This window comes from Xenopus laevis, chromosome 1L (genome assembly GCF_017654675.1).
Source record: "Xenopus laevis strain J_2021 chromosome 1L, Xenopus_laevis_v10.1, whole genome shotgun sequence".
Classification (NCBI taxonomy): Eukaryota; Metazoa; Chordata; class Amphibia; order Anura; family Pipidae; genus Xenopus; species Xenopus laevis.
This window is the reverse complement of record NC_054371.1, coordinates 88,533,138-88,559,362: the sequence shown is the minus strand read 5'-3', so window position 1 is coordinate 88,559,362 and position 26,225 is coordinate 88,533,138. Positions and strand designations below refer to the sequence as shown.

At 38.5% G+C, this 26,225-nt stretch overlaps 1 protein-coding gene across 1 annotated transcript; it reads right to left on the bottom strand.

Moving 5' to 3' along the window:
- Window positions 1–878: 878 nt before the first annotated feature.
- Window positions 879–22,149, bottom strand: dctn6.L (dynactin subunit 6 L homeolog). The gene is given in 7 exon segments (NM_001096748.1): window positions 879–2,531; window positions 8,588–8,730; window positions 9,025–9,072; window positions 11,845–11,930; window positions 13,210–13,315; window positions 14,099–14,163; window positions 22,061–22,149. Coding segments are annotated over 7 exon segments (618 nt in total). The 5' UTR covers window positions 22,132–22,149; the 3' UTR covers window positions 879–2,432.
- Window positions 22,150–26,225: the final 4,076 nt, after the last annotated feature.

Below are 26,225 nucleotides of genomic sequence, written 5' to 3'. Positions count from 1 at the left end.
ACTATTTAATAGGAACATAGTAAGTTTGGTTGAAAAAAAGACACACATCCATCAAGTTCAACCTTTTGACCTGCCTAACTGGATACGTGGTCCTATATGGTAAGCAAAAACACATAACTATATTGTTTTCCTAACAACATATGTAAAGGAAATCTGTTGTGTGTTTTTACTCAGGTCCTTAAACTAGTAAAAAGTTATAAGGATAGCATTATAATTTAGTAGGGGTACTTAAAGGGGTTGTTCACCTTTGAGAACTTTTAGTATGATGTAGAGAGGTGCTATTCTAAGACAATTTGCAATTGGTTTTAATTTTTTATTATTTGTGAAGTGATTTAGCTTTTTATCCACCAGCCCTTCAATTTGCATCTTAACCAATCTGGTAACTAGGGTCCAAATTACCCTAGCAATCATGCATTGATTTGAATAAGAGACTGGAATATGAATAGGGGGAGGCCTGAATAGAAGGATCATCAATAAGAAGTAACAATAACTATACATTTGTAGCTTTACAGAGCATTTGTTTTTTTAGAAGGGAGTTAGTGACGCCCATTTGAAAGCTGCAAAAATTCAAAAGAAAAAGGCAAACTATACAAATTAAATAATGAAAACCAATTGAAAGGTTGCTTAGAATTGGCCATTGTATAACATAATAAAAGTTTCCTTAAAGCTGAACCACCCCTTTATGTAGGGTTATAATGTGGAGTGCACCTGCAATTGTAGTCAATTGCTATTCCAACAGTTCGGTAAAGGGTCAGCAAATCTAATGTAGGGGGCTAGGGGCAACCACTGCAGGGCAATAAGAAGGTATCAAGGAAAGTATAGTTATAGTTAGTTTTGCATCATCCTTTAAAAAAAAAAAAAAAAGAAAAAAAAAAGAATAGATGATCAGTTTTATTGAAACATTAATACTCTTTCAGCCATTATTAAGGAATGTAACAAATGATACTTGAAAGTTCTCTTAATATTACCATTAGGTATGCGTTATATATAAACATGTACTCAACCAATTCTGATCATGCTAGTGTCCTAAGCCGACAGTTTTTTTTTTCAGCTTTTAGCAGAATTACCCAAGAATGAATATTTATGAAATAATGAAAGAAAGCACACACTTGCTAATACTTATATCTTGTGTATAAGAGAAACATATTGGTTTAATATTCTAGAAATGTCACAGATACTGCAATAGGAATCAGTATCAACATGTATTGCTTAAAATATTGATATAAATCTTGCAGTGCTACCTTGTTGGCCTTAGTACAATATAAAAATGAAAAGCAAAGGTCCTTCAGTTTTGAAGTGGAAAATGGTAAATTTAAATTGTAAAAATTTAAATTGTAAAACAGTTATCAAATAAAGCAGCAAGCTTGTGTCAATGGTCCTAATATCTGTTGCAAATGTTCAATACTATTTCAAAATATCTGAGAGACATGCAAAATATGGGCATGGATAACAGAATTCAAGCTTGAGCTGGGGTTGAACTTGGTATGCTAAATTCAGGACCTGTTGCAAGATTTTCCACATTGAATATTGTGCATGTTTTATTATGCTTTTTTTTTTAGGTATAATACGAATCAATATTTTTTAAATTAATATAGGTAAGAACATTTGGTTTTCTCCTAGCGGAGCTGTGATATTGCTGATAGAGGCTAAAAGAGGTGAAATACAACTGCAAACTATACTTCAATTGCCTTTTGAAGGGATCATATTCTGTAAATGGAAACCCCCTGCTGGATGTGCTTTGAAACACAAATGTCTTTAAAGGAAAACTATACCCCCCAAACAATGTAGGTCTCTATTAAAAGATACTGAGTAAAACAGCTCATGTGTAAAACCCTGCTTCATGTAAGTGAACCATTATCATAATAATATACTTTTTTAGTAGTATGTGCCATTGGGTAATCATAAATAGAAAATTGCCATTTTAAAAAATAAGGGCCGCCCCCTGGGATCATATGATTCACTGTGCACACATACAAACCACATGTAAGGTCACATGAGCCAATTAACAGACAGAGTTCTGCCTTTTGCTTCCTCACTTCTTCCTGTTACAGTTAGTGTTGTAGTATTTCTGGTCAGGTGATCTCTGAGGCAGCACAGATAGAGTCACAAAATGGTGGTTCAAGGCAAGAGATGTAAAAGGGCAATATTTATGTAAATATATATTCCAGTTTGGTAAGATTCTCTAATATGTCATTCAATTTGATATATACTATCTGCTGCTTAAGTGTTCATTTTGGGGGTATAGTTTTCCTTTAAGGCTTTATGACTAAATTGAGTTTTATATTCATAACTGTATACAGTATGTCATACATACAATAAATTATAACATATATATATATATATATATATATATATATATATGGGTTAACAATACAAGACAACGCAAATCATGCTAAGCACACGGTATCCTGAACGAAGGTAGTATCCAACACTCAGCTTTTCATTGGGGCTGAAATATTTTTAGTGGTTTTCTTCAGATGATGGTAATTAGGAAGAATTTTCATTAGGAAATCCAGTTGAAGTGTTTGTGGCTGAATGAAAGATAAAATTAAGAAACAGCAGTGAGATTTGTTCCAAACAAACAAAGGTGGATCTCCACCAAAAAGCTGTGTTTGCATAAAGATGGAAAATCTAATTGTAAGCAATTTTTCAATATAGATTAAACTTCTAAGGGTCTGGCCACAAATCTCCTCTTCTTCAGGGCGACAGTCTCCCCGAACTGCCTTCCCCCTGCCCTCCACCAGCTAAAATGAAAACCGTCTGAGGGAAGGCACACGCGGCACTTTGTTTTCCGAAGTCGCCTGAAATTTCCTCGTGAGGCAACTTCGGACGACTTTGGAAAATGAATGCTGCGTGTGCCATCCCCCAGGCAATTTTCATTTTAGCCTGAAGATGAAGCGCGACTAATCTCCCTGAATCTGCTCGTGTGGCCAGACCCTAAAGGGATACAGTCATGGGAAACATGTTTTTTTCAAAACGCATCAGTGCTACTCCAGCAAACTTCTGCACTGAAAAGATATGCATACTTTGTGGATGAATTGATCCTTAGTTATTAGATAAACATGGTTCGCCTTCAGAGTAAGGCACCGCCAGACCTTCCAAACTTTCGCAAATTGTAGATATCACTCTGGAGAACTGATTTCTATAGTCAGTACATCACTTTATTTGAAATACGCACGACCATGTTTTGGATATATGAGCACCTGAGGAAGGATCACCCGATCTGAAACATGTTGTGCATTTTTCAAGTAAAGTGATTACGGACTAGAGAAATTGGGTTCTCCAGAGTGATATCTACAATTTCTGCACTGAAAACCAATTTTTCAAAAGAGCAAACTGATTTTTTAATATTTAATTTTCAAATCTGACATGGGGCTAGTGCTCTGATAAACTTCAGTCACTCTTTACTGCTGTACTGCAAATTTGAGTGATATCAACCCCCCCAGCAACCTTACAACAGAACAATGGGAAGGTAACAATATAGCAATCCCGAACACAAAATAAAAGCTCCTTGGTAGATCTAAGAACAGCACTCAATAGTAAAAATCCAGGTCCCATTGCTACACCTTCATTTACATTGAGTAGGAGAAACAATAGCCTGTCAGAAAGTAGTTCCTAGTGCAGCACTGGCTCTTTCTGAAAGCACATGAGCAGGCAAAATGACCTGAGATGGCTGCCTACACACCAATATTAGAAATAAAAAAAAAACAAACACACATTGGTTCAGGAATTAAATTGTATATGTATGAATTATTTGCAATGTAAATTGTGAAATTTAGAAATAAAAACTACACCATGGGGGGCATGGTCACCAACCCGATGTGAGCGGTCACATTTTTCCCAAGCTCTGATCTGTGCCCTCAAAAATATCCTGAATACGGTCGGTAGACCCACAACTGGTCTAAAAAGTGGATCAATCCTGAAAGCAACTTCCACAGCAACAACTAATGGGTCAGAACCACGCACAAAGAGAGCATTGGAGCCGGCAACAAAGTCCGAGAACAATGCCCGGGAAGGCCACGAGCAGCAAAATCACGCCTCTACTTCAGGCCATAGCGCTGAGAATGCAGAGGGAGAGGCCCCGGAACAATTCATGGAAGCTTGGCTAAGAGATACTTAAAAAATACAAAAAGTTTATTAGGACATACAGTATTAAGACACCAACAAGCTTTCCACCGGTAAGACCTACCAAACCAGAGGGATAGACTTATGAAACATTGACTGAGATGTTTTGCTGAGCTCCTACCAACCATACAATACCCGAGGTTGAGGGAGGGCACGGTCTTAAGAGCACACAGCTGAACGTATCACTGACAGCTCCAGCAGAGCGCTTGAGTTGACACCCCCATAAGATTATTGGTTTGTTTGATTATGGGCAAAATTCTACCCAAAGTTGGGATCAAAGGTAGAAGGGGAGGGAGAGGGATGGACATTTTTAAACTGTTTAAAGTTTTTAAGTTGTTACTTGTACAACTATTTAATGACATGTTAAAGGGAAAGCACACACAAGTCCTCTTAGCAATTTGAAACACCCATGACACAAACTGGTAAGCTTGAACGTTCGTGGCCTCAGCAACCCTATTAAACGTAGATTAGTTTTAAACTATGTGAAACAAAGAGGCGCTGACACTGCTCAAAGAAACTCACCTGGAGGGTAGTAGGATATTAGCCCTTAAAAAGCCTTGGATGGTCTATCACTACCACACCACATATAGCTCACACTCAGCAGGAGTCGCTATCTTGATATCCAAACAGGAACCCTTCCATTTAATATCACTCAAATAAGAGCCAAGGGGCAGATTCCTTTTCTTGCATGCAAGCATATATCATGAAGAGTATGTGATATCAAACCTATATAGCCCCCTCCATTTGATCCAATGTGTGTCCCAACATACCCAATTTATGGCATATGCAAGAGTGATAGCTACAGGGGACTTCAATACCTTGATGGATCTCACCTTAGATAGGCTGCGAATACGCTCCAGTGATATAATAGACATGCAATCTAACCTTGCCTCATTTACTACAAGTGTGGGCGTGGAGACACTTGCATCCTAATACTAAACAATACTCGTGTTTTTCAACGTCTCACTCAGTACTCTCCAGGATAGATTTGGCATTTATGAATGACATGGCACTCGCTAAACTAAACAAGGTGGAATATTTACCTAGAGATATTACGGATCATGCCCCCATGGAGATAATAATAAACATAAAGGGGGTACTGTCTAGACTTAGGTGGTCATTACACCCACTGTGGCTCTCTATGTTTAATAATGACAAGGAACCACAATGAAAGAGTTCTTTCAGCAGAATGGGGGCTCAGCCGGTGCCAATATTATATGGGATACTTTTAAGGCATACCTCAGAGGGTACATGAATAAAGAAATAACTTCACATAAAAGGTAATCCATACAGGCCCAGCAGGCTTTGGAAGCAGAAGTTAGACAAGTAGAAAATAACCTCACAAATGCTACTACCCCAGAAATAGCTACCAAACTGAAACCATTATAGGGAAAATATGCTAAGGCAATGTGGGAAAGATCGTAGTACATTTGTTTGCCAAGGCACACATTCTAGAACAAGGGGAGAGGGCAGGCAGATTGCTGGCTTTACTGAGAAGGACACAATCCAACCCCCATGATCGCTAAACTTAAAAAAGTCAGAGACAGAGGTTATCACAGAGCCTAAAAAAAATCAGGCAAATCATGACAACCTTTTATACAGAATTATACAGCTCCAAATTAGAACATGGGGAGATAGCACTAGATAAATTCCTAGACCACCTGAGGTTCCCTACCCTAACAGAGGGATATAAAAACTACCTAGAGCAACCCTTATCAGTGACTGAAATACAGGAAACAATGGACTCATTTCCTTCTGGATACGTGGCAGGCTCTGATAGTATACCAAAAGAACTATATAAAAAGCATGCACCCCTACTAGCCCCACAACTACTAGAAACTGAAGAATTCCCTGAAGAATCAAATGCTTCCTGCCTCAATGTATGAAGCAACGATTATTCTGTTACCAAAGCCCGGTAAAGACCTAACAACACCTGAAGCATACCAGCCAATATCTTTAACATCAGATGTCAAAATCTTAGCTAAATTATTAGCAAGAAAGTTAAGTAAAGTTATAACCCAGAAAATTACAGAGGATCAAACTGGGTTCATCCCACACAAAACACTGCACACAACATTAGAAGGTTGCTGCTCAATTTATCAATTGACCACAATAACCAAGGGCAGAGAGCTGTGGCCTCATTGGATATAGCAAAGCATTCAATATGGTCGAATGGGCATACTGTGGAAGGTTCTGAAAGCTTTTGGAGTGGGCCCCGAATTCAGACTGTTTACCCAACTACTATATAAAGCACAGTGGCATCCCTAAGACTTAATGTCTCACAAACAAGCCAATTTTGCTCTTGCAAGGGGAACCTGACAGGGTGCCCATTGTCCCCCGCTGCTATTCGCCATTGCTATTAAGCCTTTAGCCCTAGTGATCAGGCCAAACCCCTGGATTATAGTCTGTCAACTGGCAACTAGGGAAGAAAAAGTACAATGTAGCAGATGACAGCCTAGTATATTTGGGTGACACACAAAACTCCCTGGCTGAATTTCTGGCAATAGCAACAGAATTTGGACAAATTTCAGGCTTAAAAATTATCCAAATCATCGCTTTTACTGGTCGATCCTAAAACAGGCCTAATGGGACCCTGCAGGACCAAACTGCAGACGATAGGCCGATTCGCTTATCTAGGAATTCAAATTGCTTTGCCCATCTCTACTTACTATAATCTTAACAAAGCTCCCCTACAATCTGCACAAGCCAAATTACTAGCATGGCAACACATTCCTTTGGGGCTGACTGGGTGCATACAACTTATAAAAATTATAAACTGCCCCAAAAATCCTATATGTCCTGTGGCATGCTCCCACCAGGGTGCATACAGCCTTTTTCGTGAATCTGGTATCCTTATTGCGACAATTTATATGGGGCAAAGCCCTAAAAATCCTGCAAAGACCCAAAGACGAAGGGGGGCCTGGCTCTACCTGATATGCACCTCTATTATATATATCAGCCCAACTCTAACAATCCGAGCAATGAAAAACTCTCAGCCCGGGGATGCCTTATACCAACTATGGCAATGTATTTTACAAACCGGTCCCCACCCGAATAAACAGAAAGCAAATAACAACCCAATAGTGGCTTCCCAACAATTTAGTCTAAACTGGACCACTCAGCTGGCCCAACCAGCAATGATTGAATCAAAAACTACCCATGGTACAACAGCAAACTGGCCCCTCTTGACAAAACAGTCCCCCCAAAAAAGTGGCTACAGGCTGGAGTGTGGACAGTGGGCCAGATATGGACAAACATACTGTACATCATATCATACCTATTTCACAGTGGCTCATATACCACAAAATTCGTGCAGCACTATACAGAGCAATTAAGTCTAAGCATTTGCATGTTGCTACATCTCCTATAATAGAGATAATGTAGTCAGAGGGTACCAGACACTCAATATCTCTCTTCTACAAAGAGATACAAAAACTTTTACTTTCAGAAAAATACGCTGAAAGCAAGGTCCCAATGGGAACAAACCATAGACATTATGGCAGACGACCAGTGGTCCTAAATGTTACTGACAGCATTATAAATCTCCCCTATCTATAAATACAGATTATTGCAGTTATACCTGATACAGAGAGCCTATTACACAAGAACTAGGTTGCATAAAATCAACACAGAAATCCCAGCAACTGAGATGTAATGCAGCGGAAGGGTCTTTGATGCATACATTCTGGTCGTGTCCAGAACTAAAAGTATACTGGGCCACTATACATGACCGTATTACCAAACTCCTGGGTTTCAAGCTCACTCTTAACCCCAAGTGGTATCTTTTGGGAATGGATGCACCAAAACAGACTGGACCTGCCCAAAAAAATATTTCATAAAATACTCTTTTCAGGCCTGTAGACTGCACAGCAATGGAAATCACCGCCCCCCCCCTCCCCCCCAATATTCTGACTGGGAAAAATCTGTACAGAATATTGTAATGTAGAACAATAGCTAGGTGTAACAGTATGTCTGAAGTGTATGAAAATATGGCAATTGTGGATTAAGAAAATGTATAACTAAATGTGGATGCATGAAAACTTAAATAAAGTTTAATGTAACCCCAGATCCTGATACTTAACAAGCTATAGCAATATGTACTTGTTGTTTCTCTGTGTGTATTCTTATTTGCAAATAAACTTAACTGAGTCAAAAAAAACTACACCATGAAAAATCATGACAGAATTCCTTTAAGTGAAGTTTTTCTTGTTTACTTTACAGTATATAATCTATAAATTCTGACATTTGAAACACTGCAGCAGAATGCAGCTTTCCTCTAGGTCTGTCAGTTAGATGCCTACTGCTGCAAGATTTAGTCAGAGGCAGTAGTGCAGAGAAGATAACAGAAGGGACCATTGCACTGCCCTCAATAGCAATTGCATATATTAATTTTTATCACATCAAAAAAAGAAAATATAATAATTAAGGTCTAAGTTAGATGAAGGATATGGTAACAACTAACCTGTGGACGTTCTGTTTGCACTCTACGTAGACAATCAGATCCATATATAACAGTGTTCTCTGGGATAACTTCACAAGTGTCCACTTGGCAGCAGGCACCAATAATGCAGCCACTTGTCAGGATAACATTTCTGCCTACAAATGCTGGTGCAAAAATAAAATAAAAAAAAATTACTTCACAATTATATACCATAGGAATTTCCACAGTAATCAACAGAATGCACTCTGCATTTGGCTCAGGGTAGTACATACTGCAAGAAAACACTCACTTATGCTTTTGGTGATAAAATAAACGATAGGCTACAGTTTCCTTTAATTCAAATTGCATAGTTTTTTTACCATCCCTCATACACATCATCAGTTTACAGCTCCAATTTTGCTTAGCCTTCTTTGTAGACATCTGCAAAGGTCGAGTTATAGCTAATATCAATTTCTTACCTTTTGATTCTATTACATTGTTGTCTCCCATCTTCAATGCATGAGAATCTAGTGGCAATAATTAAGGAACATGTAGCATCTCTCATCAGCCAGATAAATACAAACAAAAATTTTAATATAAAGGCAAAACTAATAATCTGATGATAGTGAGTGCTAATAATTCAGTATGTAGCTTTACCTCATAAATATAATGAAGATAGAGTTAGATTATGCGTCTGTCCTGCAGGGTACAATAATGAAGTGAAAAGCACTGTTTTTATACAGACACATATTGCTGAATATGTTCACAAACCATAAAGAACCACAACACAAACAAAATATAAATAATTAAAATTAAGATTTTGTGAACAGTCATTACTAGAGTAAATTAAATTACCAACTGAAATAGAATGAAATCTAATTTGGCAAAAATAAAATATTTATATCCTCCATGTAAGGCTGTATGCCCCATTGCTTATGTCAGTCAAGAAGATTTCTTGGAGGATTTAAACATTAGTGGACAGCCTTGTCAAGGCTTAGTTGCTTCAGAAGTAAAGATGGCCATACATGGGCAGATTAAAGCTGCCGATATCGGTCCTTTCGACTGATTCGGCAGCTTATCTGCCCATGTGGGGAGCTTCTGACGGGGTTCCCCAATCAATATCAAGCCTAAAATCGACCAGATATCGATCGGGCAGGGCTAATTTTTCCTGTGATCGAGGGCCGCACTGGCTAGTCGATGTGGTCCTAAGACCTGTCTGCGCCCATTTCCTTTGTTTGTTAACACAATATCACCCTGCCTTTGGTGGGCATATCAGGTAAGATCTGCTCGTTTGGCAACCGCGCCAAATGAGTGGATCTTATCGTGTATGGTCACCTTAAGACATTATTTGTATCAATGTGAATTAATCACAGGAAGTTGCCTTACTGTGCATTGTTCAGCAATTTAGTCAGATTGCTAAAAGTAATGTGTTTTACTTGCAGCAATCCAACAGTAAGCCAATGGGAAGGCATTTTTGGGAGATTTGTCACATGTAGTATTGCAGATTTACTGCGGGCAACAAATCACCCTGTGTGCCAGTACCCTTATGAGTACTGCTCCAGCCAGATGCCCTTTGCATTTTGTGTGCCCACCATTATAAAAATAACCTTTCCTACCTGATTGTTACATTATATCAATACACTGAAAAGCCTTCTTTCATTTTACAAATTTACTCATCTGCCTCAATGAAAATCACGGTACCATTGAGACCATTTTCTAATGGCCCTATTTATCAAGCTGTGCTGGAAAAAAAAAAGTATATGAATGCACACACCCATCCCTGACATAATGCCAGGCATTGCTTAGTGAAATATGGCATATTTATAAGGCTTTAGGTGACTGTGTAGTCAGTTTAAAATTCTGGTGGTAAAAAAAAAAAGCAGTTGCCTGAAAAATGTTTGAAAAAAAAAAAAAAATACCAATTTGCCATCACAGTTTTTTAATACTCCTTTTTATGTATTTATAAGGTTTTAGGTGAATGCATGGCCATTGTAAAGTTCTGGTGGTTAAAACCAGAGGTTGCATGAAAAATACTTTGGCAATCACTGAATTTTTAAACTTCTTATAATTTTCAAGATTGTGATGTATAAGATCACAGGAAAAATACAGGCGCTATGATACTATTTTTAGTCTGTAACCTCGGCTTGTTAAATTGTTCATTATAAATCATAGTAATGCACTGTGTAACTTGCCAGTGCTATATAAATAAATGATAATAATGAAATACACAGCTAATTATAGCGTATAAATTCATCATTTTAAACTACTTTTTACATTCTTTGATTTATTTTAAAGAAGAGTACCACTTATTTTTTTCAGCTACAACAACACATCAGTTCAATGAGTTGCTATTTAATATTTCCGAACATACTTTTTATTTGTGTGTAAAAAGCAACAAAGTGTAGCAAAGGGTAAAATCCTCTTCAGCTTTCTGAGATATAAATAATAGGGTAGTATTTTTCATTATTGTTTTTTTAGGAATAAAAAAGTATCTAAAAATAGCAAGAATCTTTGCTATACATCATGACATGCCTGTTATTCGCTATAAACACATTCATCAGTTTTTAAAAAAGGAGAGGTAAACAATAGAAAGAAAAAAGGTTTCTTTGTAACATTGTTTTACAATCTGAAAAAAAAAAAAAAAAAAAAAAAAGTATAATAGCACCTTGAGTACAACTTTTTTTTGCCAACAATCAGTTAGTGTCTCTGGTGATGAAATCCTTCCAAACCTACAAGTGTGTAATATTTGCTGTACTTATGAGCCCTTATTTTGAATGCAGGTATGTGCCTAGGTAAAGCAAAATACATATAAATGGACACACCAACAGATGATCACAAGAAAATAAGCACAAACTAGGGTAATTTGTCATGTTGCAAAAAAAGTATATATTCCTAGAAAACACATCATATTTAATTATATACAAAAACATAACATCATCTCTACATTTTGTGCACTGAGAGTAATTTGTTGTATGTGTATTATAACATGTTGATGACATTTTTGTACATAATTACATACAATTCTTTCTGTGAATATGAAGACCATTTTACATACATACTAAGTATGTATATATATATATATGTGTATATATATATATATATATATATATATATATATATATATATATATATATATATATATATATATATATATATATATATCTTGAATTATGTTTATCAGAGTTATGACGGGAGGATTCGTCACAGAACATGGACTACAGTAAAAAAGGACTTTAACCACACAAATGTGCATCATGTAGTAGCTTGCTTGTATTAATTATTATTATTATTAAGGATACAGCATCCAACTTCAAACACATTATTGGTACCGATGATCATGGTCTTTGGTTCCACATCTGAATCAGGTGCAATGTTTTCTGGAAAACTTCATAAATGATATGCATAATTAAATAAATGCATGTGCAGAAAATCAGCATTATAGATTTTAAAATTCTGTGAAGTGTGAAAAAAGTTTTTTTTTTCAGATGTGATAACTTTAATAAAAATCTTTTGTTTTGTATGAGAAATCATAACATTTACAAATGTGCCTCTACAAGCCTGCATTTGAGGATAAACAACAATTATTTGCATATGCCATTTTGAACAGTCAGGCAAAATCTATTTTAGGCCCCCATTGCTTACTAGCCTATTGTATTAAGGTACTAATATTTCCAAATATAAATGAGCAACATGTGAACATAGAGGTTACATGGTATAATAATAAAATGTATGTACTTCACATAGGAAAACAAATGTTTTGTATGTATAATCAAAAAATTTAAAATGTGCATAAATAACGTTAATGACATTACAATTATGGGGCAAAATATATGTACATTTATATATATACAGTTATGGGATCTCTTATCCAGAAGCCAGGAAGCTAAGAATTAGTGGACTACCATAGAGTCCATTTAAGCAAATAATTCACATTCTTTACAATGATTTTCTTTTCCTCTATAATACTAAAAAAAACAGTACCTTGCACCCCTAACTCAGCTGAATAAATCCATATTTGGTGCACAATTAAATGTTTTTAAGACTCGAGATTGCATACCTGTAATACCAACGGTTACCAACATAACAAAATTTGCCTAATGCAATTGGCAGCCATGTTTTCCTTCATTTATTGTTCTGTCTACTGATGGGCGCAAATTGTGCAAAACATGCAGCCCCCCATTTTCAAGCAATATGCACCTATCATTATAAAGGGAAAGGTATGACTACAGTGTTTCCTATTTACTGTGAATAGAGGAAATGCGAAAATGCTACAAATCTCCATTACACATACATATTTTTGCAGTGTATTTGTTGGTTCTATATGGTCAGTGTTACCTGCCTCTCTATAAACTTTAAGCAGCACTCCTTGAGTTTTAAGCCCATTATTTCACTCCTGCCTTTGTCATTCAAGTTTAAAATGCCTTATTTAATATAAAACTGATCTTAGACCTTACTTATTATTATGGTATTTTTTAAGCATTGCTCTGGCACTATGGATAGTCTAGCAAGCATATTTTTTCATTCTTTTGAATGGAATGCAGAAACAAAGCTTTAACTATGCTGTTACGCTTTTGGCAGCAATGTTTAAAGCAATATTTCATTACTGTGCATTTTCTGAGAGATTTATATTAGAACACTCACATACGAGTTGAAGACCACTATACCTGTTTCGAATAAAGGCCTGCTCCTCAATCAAGTTGCCTTCACCAATGATGATTGGTCCGGCTTCTGCATAAATACGAGCTTTGGGGTGAACCACAGTTCTTGGTCCTAAAAAAATAAAAAATAAATAAAGAACAAAATAAAGAAATAAGTGGAAAAATTCAAACTTTTTTTTTTTTTTTATTCTAAACTAGACAAAATCATTTATAATATTATTAATGGAGAGATACACCTGGCAGAAAAGTTTGATTGCAGCAAAATATATTAATATAACATAATATTTGATTTGAGCGGGATTGGATTAAAAATAAAGTACAACATTTGCATTTAGACTGGTACATGAAACCAGTAAACAGAATGTGTCAAATGATTATTTACTAATTTTTCACTAGACATTATTGAACCTTACACATTTCCTGCCTTTAAAGGGTGGTTCACCTTTACGTTAACCAATGTTCAATTAGTCTTCATTTTCTTTTCTTTTTTTTATAGTTTGTAAAATCAGACCCTTTAAACTGGGGGGGGGCAGCCTCACAATTTGGAAAGTATTAAGAGAAGGTATACAGTGAACGCTTAAGTTGCAGTAGTAAAACATTAGACAGTTGCCTGGTAAGATGTAATCCTAAATGGCATAAAGAATGAATTACTGAGGTGGAGACAGTTTCAATAAAAATGGAAAATGTAATTAGTTAGGATTCAGAAATAACCACCAGCTTCAGTAACACGTCATCAAGTTCCACCTTTAGTTGAGGTGGAAAGCATTTAGGTTCATCCTGTATAAACAAACTTTCACTAAATTAAGAATGTGAGATAATCAAATAAATGTTAACATGAAATAGTACAGCAAACTCAAAAGCTAGATTACAATACGAAAGAACAGTTTTTACCAACCTATTGTGACGTCTCCTTTGATTTCACTTTCAACACAGACAACTGCACCTGGAGCGATCTTTACACTTAAAAAACAACAAAATGTACACAATTATTTATGTATGAAATATTTAATAATGTTCACCCCCAATCTGAAAGCAGTAACTAATCCGTGACTTGAAGGGGGCCACATGGGTCATACATGTTGCTTTTGAATCTGAGCTGAATGCTGAGGATCAATTGCAAACTCACTGAACAGTTATGTCTCTATGTGGCTCTCCTTCAAGTACCGGACTAACTCAGCGTTAAGAGAGCTGAAAAGCAGGAAGTAGTGTTCTGCCTATTATGTTAGACATCCGGTCACTCCAGCCTTTATTCATTACATTTTTGGCTAACTTACTATATTAGAAACATTTTTTATTTTGCACAGCCTATTTACCCAGTTTTTATTTTGACACTGAACTGTTCCTTTAAGATAGATTTATTAATAACACGTTCTTAAAGAATATAAAATAAACACTTCTGATTTAACCCAGGAGAAAGTGTTTTTTTTTACCCAAACTCAAAATATGTTTTAACCATAACCCACAGACAGTAACCTAGTCTTGAATGTCTCCATTCTACACATACAAAAAAAATTGCTCTCTCTACAAGGTCAGTTTCACAACTTATGAGTAGCGATGAGTAAAATTTCACCAGGTTTCAGCATGAAAAAAATGGCCATAGTTTCCAATGGTTGCAAATCAATTGATACGCTCTAAAAAAATGGTCACGTGGTATGCTGCAAAAAAGGCCCAATTACTTTAATGTATTTTGTGACTTTTTGGGATTTCGTTAAATTTTTAGCGAAGTGAAACTGGACAGATTCACGCATCAGTAGTTATTAGAGAACTAAGTACAGGTATTGGATCCATTATCCAGAAATCTGCTATCCAGAAAGCACTAAATTACAAAAAGGCAGTCTCCCATAGATTACATTAATGTTGTTTATTAATGACCTGGAGGTGGGCATTGAAAGTACTGTTTCTATTTTTGCAGATGATACTAAATTGTGCAGAACTATAGGTTCCATGCAGGATGCTGCCACTTTGCAAAGTGATCTGTCTAAACTGGAAAACTGGGCAGCAAACTGGAAAATGAGGTTCAACGTTGATAAATGCAAGCAAAAATAATATAAATGCAAGTTATACACTAAATGGCAATGTGTTGGGAGTTTCCTTAAATGAAAAGGATCTAGGGGTCTTTGTAGATAACACGTTGTCTAATTCTGGGCAGTGTCATTCTGTGACTACTAAAGCAAATAAAGTTCTGTCTTGCATAAAAAAGGGCATTAACTCAAGGGATGAAAACATAATTATGCCTCTTTATAGGTCCCTGGTAAGGCCTCATCTGGAGTATGCAGTTCAGTTTTGGACTCCAGTCCTTAAAGGGGAAGGAAACCTCGTCGGCGCTAACCCCCTCCCCCCCTCCCGTGTATTGCCCCCCTCCCTCCTCCCCCCTGGCCTACCCCTCCCGCTGGGCAAATGCCCCTAACTTGTTACTTACCCTTCTGCGCAGGTCCAGTCCAGGGAGTTCACAGCCGACATCTTCTTCCACGCGATCTTCTTCCTCCTTTGACCGGCGCATGCGCAGTAGGATCATTTCGCCGGTACGATCTACTGCGCATGTGCGTGACTTTTGGCGCATGCGCAGTAGATCCGTACCAGCGAAATGCTCCTACTGCGCATGCGCCAAAACGCCGGTCAAAGGAGGAAGAAGATCGCGTGGAAGAAGATGTCAGCTGTGAACTCCCTGGACTGGACCTGCGCAGAAGGGTAAGTAACAAGTTAGGGGCATTTGCCAAGCGGGAGGGGTAGGCCAGGGGGAGGAAGGAGGGGGGCAATACACGGGAGGGGGGAGGGGGGTTAGCGCCGACGAGGTTTCCTTCCCCTTTAAGAGGGATATAAATGAGCTGGAGAGAGTGCAGAGACGTGCAACTAAATTGGTTAGAGGGACGGAAGACTTAAATTATGAGGGTAGACTGTCAAGGTTGGGGTTGTTTTCTCTGGAAAAAAAGGCGCTTGCGAGGGGACATGATTACACTTTACAAGTACATTAGAGGACATTATAGAAAAATGGCAGGGGACCTTTTTACCCATAAAGTGGATCACCGTACCAGAGGCCACCCCTTTAGACTAGAAGAAAAGAACTTTCATTTGAAGCAACGTAGAGGGTTCTTCACAGTCAGGACAGTGAGGTTGTGGAATGCACTGCCGGGTGATGTTGTGATGGCTGATTCAGTTAATGCCTTTAAGAATGGCTTGGATGATTTTTTGGAAAGACATAATATCAAAGGCTATTGTGATACTAAACTCTATAGTTAGTATAGGTATGGGTATATAGAATTTTAATTAAAAGTAGGGAGGGGTGTGTGTATGGATGCTGGGTTTTCATTTGGAGGGGTTGAACTTGATGGACTTTGTCTTTTTTCAACCCAATTTAACTATCTAACTATGTAACTATGTAACATATGCAATAAACAAACATATAAACAAGAGGTTTCCAAAATTTCATAACACTATTTTTAAGGGCATGAACCGCTTCATTGGATTCTATATTCTGTCCATCTGTTCTTTAGAAACCTTTACATGATTCAATGATTAAAAATATATTGCATCTGTCATACACACAAGTGTGTGGCTGAGCACCCATTAGGAGAGTTTGCTTGGAATATGTAACAGTTTTGCCACACAATATGGAAAGTGAGGTTTTCTGATGCATTAAAGCTGTAGTAGTTGGGTAAGCAATCAAAAGTTTGGCTTTTCACTCAAAGCTAATTATACTGTTGAGGGCATGGCTGCTTAATGGGGTGTAGTTGAACATCCAGGTCTCTCTATATCCTATAGTGGAAAGTAGAATGACCTTTGTACAAGAATAGAGCCTGCTGAACCAGAGGTCAAAAAGAGAAAATTGGGAGGTAAAGCTTGTTGTTTTGATGGACTATATAGATTGTTTGCTTAAAGGGCACCTAGTTCCAATAGCTGGGGCCTTGTAAGGACAGGGGAACATTTGACTATATTAAAGGAAAACTATACCCCCCAAACAATGTAGGTCTCTATAAAAAAGATATTGCATAAAACAGCTCATATGAAAAATCCTGCTTCATGTAAATAAACCATTTTCATAATAATATACTTTTCTAGTAGTATGTGCCATTGGGTAATCATAAATAGAAAATTGCCATTTTAAAAAATAAGGGCCGCCCCCTGGGATCATAGGATTCACTGTACTCACAAACATACCAACAAACCATGCATGTTAGGTCACATGAGCCAATTGACAGTTGTGTCTTTTGCTTCCACACTTCTTCCTGTTACAGTTAGGGGCCGATTCATCAAGGGTCGAATATCGAGGGTTAATTAACCCTCGATATTCGACTAGGAATTGAAATCCTTCGACTTCGAATATCGAAGTCGAAGGATTTAGCCCAAATTCTGCGATCGAAGGATTATTCCTTCGATCGAACGATTAAATTCTTCGAATCGAACGATTTGAAGGATTTGAATCCAACCATCGAAGGAATATCCTTCGATCAAAAAAACTTAGGCAAGCCTATGGGGACCTTCCCCATAGGCTAACATTGACTTCGGTAGCATTTATCTGCCGAACTAGGGGGTCAAAGTTTTTTTTAAAGAGACAGTACTTCGACTATCGAATGGTCGAATAGTCGAACGATTTTTAGTTCGAATCCTTTGATTCGAAGTCGTAGTCGAAGGTCGAACTAGCCCATTCGATGGTCGAAGTAGCCCAAAAAACACTTCGAAATTCGAAGTTTTTTTACTTCGAATCCTTCACTCGAAATTAATGAATCGGCCCCTTAGAATTGAAGTATTTCTGGTCAGGTGATCTCTGAGACAGCACAGAGACCATCACTAAATGGTGGCTCAAGGCAAGAGATGTAAAAGAGCAATATTTACTTAAATATATATTCCAGTTTGGGAAGATTCTTTAATATGCCACTTAAAGGGGTTGTTCACCTTCAATGTACAAATCTTATGAAACCACTAACAATGCTCTCAATGCGTTAGAAAAACCATTTTCCATAACAAAAAGTAAAAATGCCATTGTAAAAGCTAATTTCTATACCTATTAACTCAGCCCTTCTCCTGTCTCTCAGACCAGTTTTCTGAAGTGATGGGAGTGGCCTATTTTGAACCTGACACACCAAGAACTTCCTATATGATGACATCATCATGCCCAGGCTTTGCCCTTACTTGTTTCCTATTGGATGTTGATACTGCCCTGCTCCTAGTAATTTATTGGGTGCTTGTGAACTGTAACCGGTCACATAATTTGAATGGCCATTGGTTGATTATTCAATTGTAATGGCAGAAGTTAACAGACGCAGCATATAAACAAACCTGCCTTGCAACAAACAATCACACAGCCATGCAGACAAATACTGCAGAAAAGGAAGGAGCAACATTGTTTGGCAACCTTTGGCATTAAGCATAATGTCAGTTATTTACAAAATTGCAACAAAACCAGCACTGACTTGCTGAGAAACGTATGTAACTTACACATCTAGCAGGGACAGTAGGGTTGCCACCTCACCCTTTTAAAACCAAACACATATGAAATCCACAGCCTGCATGGCTAATTATCAACTCATTTAGATGCTGCAGACTGAACTGATTTCTGTGCAGCCATGTATCATGCATCTAAATGAATTGCTAATTAGCCATGCAGTCTGTGGATTTCATATGTGTTTGGTTTTAAAAAGGTGAGGTGGCAGCCCTAAGTGACAGGCAGAGCAGTGATGAGGGCAGGTACGTTTTTTGAACATTTTGTGCGCTCTCCTGTGCGCTCTCCCGGGGGGGGGGGGGGGGGCGGTAATTTACCTAGGAAAACGATACCTTTTTTAAGTGTTCCACTTCTGGAACAAGATTCAGAGCTCTAAATACCAAAAAATGAAAAAGTTATATTTTTCATGATATAGGGATCTATACCAGAAAAATATTTTACGTTTTTTATGAGGTAAATACACAAAATAATACATGGACTCCCCCCCCCAAAAAAAATAATAATATGTTTCTGGAAAGAACAAGTGTCATCTCCCATAGTAGCCATTATAATCCAATAATTCAAATTTTTAAAAATGATTTCTTTTTCCTGTGTAATAATAAAACAGTAGCTTGTACTTGATCCCAACTAAGATATAATTAATATAATTAATTGGTTATTGGAAGCAAAACCAGCCTATTGGCTTTATTTAGTGTTTACACCATTTTCTAGTACTAAGATCCAAATTACAGAAAGATCTGCTATCCGGAAGACCCCAGGTCGCAAGCATTCTTTATAACAGATGCCATACCTGTACCTTGTACTTGATCCCAACTAAGATATAATTAATCCTTATTGGAAGCAAAACCAGCCTATTGGCTTTATTTAATGTTTACATGATTTTCTAGTAGACTTAAGGTATGAAGATCCAAATTATGGAAAGATCCATTATCCAGAAAACTCCAGGTCCCAAGCACCTTGATCCCCCCATCTGCACAGTTGAAGTCTCTGCAGTACACAGCCCACACTCCCCCTCCCTCTCACAAACTTGTAACAGTTTCTCTTCAGTACCTGAATGCTGCTCAAATTCCCCAGCACAGGAAGCAGTGGCAGATTGACAGCAGACATAGCCAATAGGAGTTAAGTTAGCTGCCAGTACAATGTGTGATGTCATATAAGGAAGAGGAAGTGAACACTGTAGTGTTTTTGGGGGTCAGTGACCCCCTCCCAGCACAGGGTCTGTGTGGAACTGAAGGATTAGTACAGGGACACTTCTGAGGTGAATATCTCTTGAACTGTACTTTTTCTGTTAACTATTTCTATGGAAAAGTTTGTTCTATTCATGTGAACTGTTAGATTTGTCAATTTGTTACAAAGGTGAACAACCCCTTTAATATGATATGAACTATCTGTTGCTTAAGGCTAAGGCCACACTAGGCGATAGCGCCGCGATTTGACTCGCGGCGACTTTTCGCCGCGACTTTTAAGCCGCAATCGCTGGGGAAACTTTTGCGCTGGCGTCTATGGGGAATCGCGAAAAATCGCCAGCGTAAAAACACACGCGGCGATCTTTTTTCTATTGTCGCTCGAAATCGCCTAGCGAGGCAATTTCGAGCGACAGTAGAGAAAAGATCGCCGCGTGTGTTTTTACGCTGGCGATTTTTCGCGATTCCCCATAGACGCCAGCGCAAAAGTTTCCCCAGCGATTGCGGCTTAAAAGTCGCGGCGAAAAGTCGCCGCGAGTAAAAATCGCGGCGCTATCGCCTAGTGTGGCCTTAGCCTAAGTGTTCATTTTGGGGGTATAGTTTTCCTTTAAAGTGGACCTGTCATCCAGACACAAAAAGCTGTATAATAAAAGTCCTTTTCAAAATAAACATGAAATCCAATTTCAATATTTTATTAAAGCATTAAACATTTCAGCTGTCAATCAAATATTGTCTGCTCCTCCTCTATGCCTTAGGCATAGAGGTGGGGCAGACAATTACTTTCACTTTCCATTCAGTACTTCCTAGATTTCACTGCTCTCCAAACATTCCCCTGTTCTCTTCATTGTTTAATTGTGTAGCCAGTGCATGGGGATGGACATCAGGTCCACCATTCTGGTGTACAAATAAGATTCTGAGGTGATGCAAGGCTTGCCTTAATAAGTGTCCACAAAATGGCTCCTGCCTGCTTGCTATAATTATGAATTCCTAGACTGAAGGAAACAGGATTCAAATAATTGATATAGTGTAATTAAAGTTAACTTTGCTTGACTAATGTGATAAAATAAGATTTTGAATATTTTTTATTTGGGTGATGGGTCTCCTTTAAGTAGAGCTTAGACAAGCAGGTGTTTTTATTATTGTATTTGTTAGTACTGGTATGGAAGGAATTGTCACGTCTGAGAACAAAACACAGTCATGGTCCTGATGTGTATTTAGTAAATATGGTGACCATGTCTCTAAAGCTAGGTACTTACTCTTATACCCCGTGCTTACCAAATGCTAATTTATACATACCAGAACACTGTATTTTAGTCACCACTATACTGCAATTTTTTATAAACTGTGAGGCATGCTTACAAATTCTGAAAGGACTGAGTAGATTTGTTGATTAAATCAATGGTAAACCCCCCTGAACAACCATCTCACATAGCTACAGGTTACTGTCAGACTATTATACTGGTGTAGGACCTGTTATCAAGAATGCTCGGGACCTGGGGTTTTCCGGATAAAAGGTCTTTACATTATTTGGTTCTCTATACCATAAGTCTACAAAATAAAAATAATGTATTATTTTGCCTCCAATGAGGATTAATTACATCTTAGTTTGGATCAAGTACAAGGTACTATTTTATTACAGAGAAAATGGTAAGCCTTTTTTAAAAATTTAAATTATTTGATTATAATGGAGTCTATGGAAGATTACCTTCCCTAATTTGGAGCTTCTGGATAATGGGTTTTTTTTAAAAAATGTGGTAGAAATGTGCTCTATTATCTCATACGTTTGGGACCTCAGGTTTTCCCCATAAGGGGTGTTTCTGTAATTTGAACCATCATAACATAAGTCTGCTAAAGGGCATTTAAACATTAAATAAACCCAATGTGATCATTTTACCATCAATATGGATGTATGCAGCTTAGTTAGGATCAAACATATTCACTCAGGAACCAGCAAGAACATACAGTATATTTGCCAGTCAGAAAACAGCATGACAAAGAGAAGCCACACTGGAAGATAAATTCAACATAAACGAATCAGCAACATATAGTTATCTATCAGATCTGCCTGTCTGGACTTAACAATGTCCATAGCAAAACCAATACAAGCTAGTCTATATTAAATAAACAGCCTCGTTTTCGTGCATTATGTAACAACAGAAGTGGTGCTCATGCCAACCCAGCAGGACCCATGCTCTAATAACGGAAACAGTGCAAGCAATAGTGTTAGCTAACTCACTTTCCAAGTGGATTTTTCTGCGAACCGCTTATGTTTAATAGAGACACATCCTGCCTCAGAGGAGCCGCCATTTTGCTTTATGCCGGAAATACGAAACAGGGCTGAGGACACTGTCACGTAGTCACGCTTTAAGGGAGTGTAATGTGAGGGAGTGGCAGGATTAGGGCGGATGCACTATATTATATGAACACTGGGTCTTGCAAGGTGGCTGGGATGCCGTAGGGTTGTTGTTCTGCTGAAACTCGGGGATGAGACAATTATAATGGTGTGTCATAATGGATCGTAGAGAAGGGGCGCTCTGACAGGAATAGGAATTGATACACCGTCTGGGTGGCGGGGGCAAGGGAGGAATGAGACAAAGAATTGCACGTGGAAAGTAGCCAAGCACAGGGAGAGGTGAAAAGTTTCGCAAATGGTACTATAGTACATGGAGGGGAAAGGAGTAGAAAGGGAATATGTCAAAATTGACTTCGTTGTTTATAGTCAAACAATGACCGCGGCAGAGAAAAAAATCCCACAGAATCTGCTAAAATGTAACGTTTGTAACACAAAAAGCAAATCTGCTGGCTATAATGATTATAGATGCCCTACGACAGTAGTTTAGGTCACAGTCCGGTTCAAAGCTGTCCTTTAGGACCTTGCCACAACATGGGGCATCGCCCTGGAGGAACTCAATGACATGGGCAGGTCTGGACTGACAATCAAAATAGGCCCTGGCATTTCAGGTACACCGAGGCCCACTCAACCCATACAGAGGCCCAAACAGCCCCACCAGCCCACTAAATACTGACTTTCAATGGCACCTTATAGCTAGGGTTGTCACCTTTTCTGGAAAAAAAATACCGGCCTATATATTTATCTTTTTCCCTATTAACATTGGGATCAGCCATCGTTTTTACAACCAGGTCGGTAAAATACTGGCCAGGTGACAACCCTACTTCTAGCAGCCCCTCTGGCATTTGCCAGTACCCACAGATTGCCAGGCCTGGCCATGGGTGATGAAGCACCTGACAATACCTGCCTGTATATATTAGGTGGAATCGCCATATTTAAAGGTGAACTATACCATAAAAATGAATGGTTAAAAATGGCATATTTTAAATACTGAACTTATTGCACCAACCTAAGGTTTCAGCTTCTCAATAGCAGCAATGATCCAGGAATTTTTGACGGGGGGGGTCACCATCTTGGAAAGTGTCTGTGACACACATGCTCAGTGGGCTGCTGAGAAGCTAAGTTTAGGGGTTGTCACAAATTTACAACCAGAAAATGAGGTTTGTCTGTAATATAAGATGGTGCTACAAGGCTGATTGTTAATTTCTGATGCCAACTGCACTGGTTTCTGAGCTGCCATGTAGTAATTATCTGTAGTAAGTATTTATCAGCCTTATATTGCGACATTTCTATTCTGTATATACAGTGTATTGAGAGTTGGCCTCTAAACTCAGTAAGTGACAGCAGCACAGAGCATGTTCAGTGAAATAGCTGAAAACAAGATGGGGAGCTATTGGGGCATCTTTGGAGGCACATATCTACCCTGCTAAAAGGGCTGTGGTTGCCTTGGGCTGGTACAGAAGCCTAAAACATAATGTACACAATTTCTAGATTACTTCTTTAGTTATGCTTTAGATCTCCTTTACAGCATGTTAAGTAATTTTTTATTGTCATCTCAACTTGATAAGAAAAACATACACAGTGGGAGAAAATTGTAGATTTTTCAGGCAGAAAAAAAAGGAAATACACAACATAAAACAAATATTACAGCAAGAAAAAGTGTAAATTAAACAACCGTATACAGAGCAGCAAACAGTATACCAAAACAACAATCCAACTGTTTACATTTTATCCATCATTACATATTCTATACTGGAACAGGTTTTTTTTAAAAGAGCAAACAAATTTTTTTTATATTTCATTTTGAAATTTGCTGTGGGGCTAGACGTCCATTTCCCAGGTGCCCCAACCATGTTATTTGTGCTCTGCTAAACTTCAGTCACTCTTTACTGCTGCACTGCAAGTTGAAGTGATATCACCCCTCCCTTCCCACCCTATCAGCAACCCATCAGCAGCCTATCAACAGAACAATTGGCAGCTAACTAGACAGAAGCTCCCTGACACCTCTAATGAAGTATTCAGCTTCCCGAACTAATCGTGCCTTCATGGGCTAATAGCACTGCTGCTACTGTTCTGAATTTTTGCAAGTGGATGTACAGGCAAATCTGCCTTTATTCCCCCCAATAATTTAGGGTGTCTTCAGGCAATTATCTGCCAGCTAAAGTACATTATGGAAAAACTGTCCCATGTACCATTAGCCTCAATTATATTGTATAGTAAAGGAGATAATGACACACTGGCTTCTATGAACAATAACTCCAGATCATGAATACGTTATGGCAGTGCTGTCCAACTTCTGTGGTACCGGTGGATGATTTTTTTCCGGCCTACATAGTGAAGGTCCGATAATGGAAGCCAGTGTTGACCACTCCCTGTTTTTAAACCACACCCATGTTACCACAAGACCATGTCCACATTAATTGTGGTAGCACACCAAAAAAACCAAATGGTTGGTGCTCACTGCAGGGATATCACTTATCACTCATATTAAGACATAACCTTATTCCATATGCCTCCTCTTCCCCTTGGGTAACACAGCACCCCCAGCACATGATTTAAACACCTTAGGGGCCCCTAACAATAATTTATTTTCAAATACTAATAAACCCCCAGAACAAATACCAGGCTTATGCTCCACAGGCAGAGCAGGACACATACAGGCAGAATATGGCACACACAGGGAGCATATGGAAGGCAGAAAAGAGTGTGAACAGGTGAACAATGTGAGCAGTTTCAGTCTGGGTCTCAGGTGTGAAAAGTACAGGGCTTTAGGGGTGTGAACAATAGAGGTGTCACAGGTGTGAACAATACAGGGCATTAGTCTGAATTTGAGGTTTAAACAATGCATGGGCCAGTTAATCTCTGTAGTGATACCATTTGAATCTTACACATGGTAAGCAAACACAGCAGGTAGGTAGGGGGGCCACACAGTTAGACAGCCTTGCATTATGCAATAATAGGGAAAAGTAGTGACACCCAAAGTACATTAAATAGTAGTTGAAACTTTAGCACCACATACCGTAAAAACACTTAGAGGCACTGTGAACTTTAGGTCTAAATACATTAAATACAATGAGAGTGTACTAAAAGGCACTAACCCTGGAGGTCCAGTGGTGCAGCGGGGACGCCCGTCACGTCGCTCCTCTTCAGCCACCATCTTGGGTTCTTAGGGCATGCGTGCTCACGTCTCGTTTGTATTGACGCAGACGCGCTGGCGCAATGCAGCAAAAATGGAAAACTATAAAAGATCATTTGGGCTTTCAGACCTTGCTTGTTATAGGTTTTACCTGTGGTGTTCTGAGCTTATTCTGATCCTGTTCCTGATTCCCTGTTGTGACCCTGCCTGGCTTTTGACGATTCTACTTTCTGTATCCTGACCCTTGCCTGATAACCAACTTCGATTCTGCTTATCCCTTCTGATTGACTTCCTGGTTTGACCCTTGCTAGCCTGACTACGTTTATTCTCTGCCTGCCCCAACCTGGCCTGATCTGACTATTCTATTGCCTAACGGCTTGTACCACGACCTTCTGCCCAAAGACTTTGCAAACTGTTGTGCCCCTCTGCCTGTCTAGAACCCCTCGCCTTGCACCTCTCGTTATAAAACCTGGCGGCATCTGAGTAGCTGAGGGCTCCTCCCAAGGCCAAAGGTGGCTGCTACAGGCAGAAGCACGAGCCAAAACCAGGGTGCTTGGCATCGGTTCTAGTTTTAGGGTGCCAACCGTTACAGAGAGGCAATGATTTATGACATTGCAGACCCCTTTACCCTTCAAAAAAGGTTTCCTGAAGGCTGGAGAAGATTTGAGCTTTGTAGAGATTACGTCAGGAATTGTATTGCTTAGCCCCACCTAGTGGTTGACACGAGAAAACACCAAAGCAGGAGAAATACCATGACTCGGGTTGTGGTAAAATACATTGTAAAGGGGAGAAACAATAGCTACCTCAAAGAAGTTCTATTGTGTAGTACTGGCTCCTTCTCAAAGCTCAGAATCAGGTACAAGTACTCAGATGGCTGCCTCCACACTAATATTCCTACTAAAAAATAATTTGGTT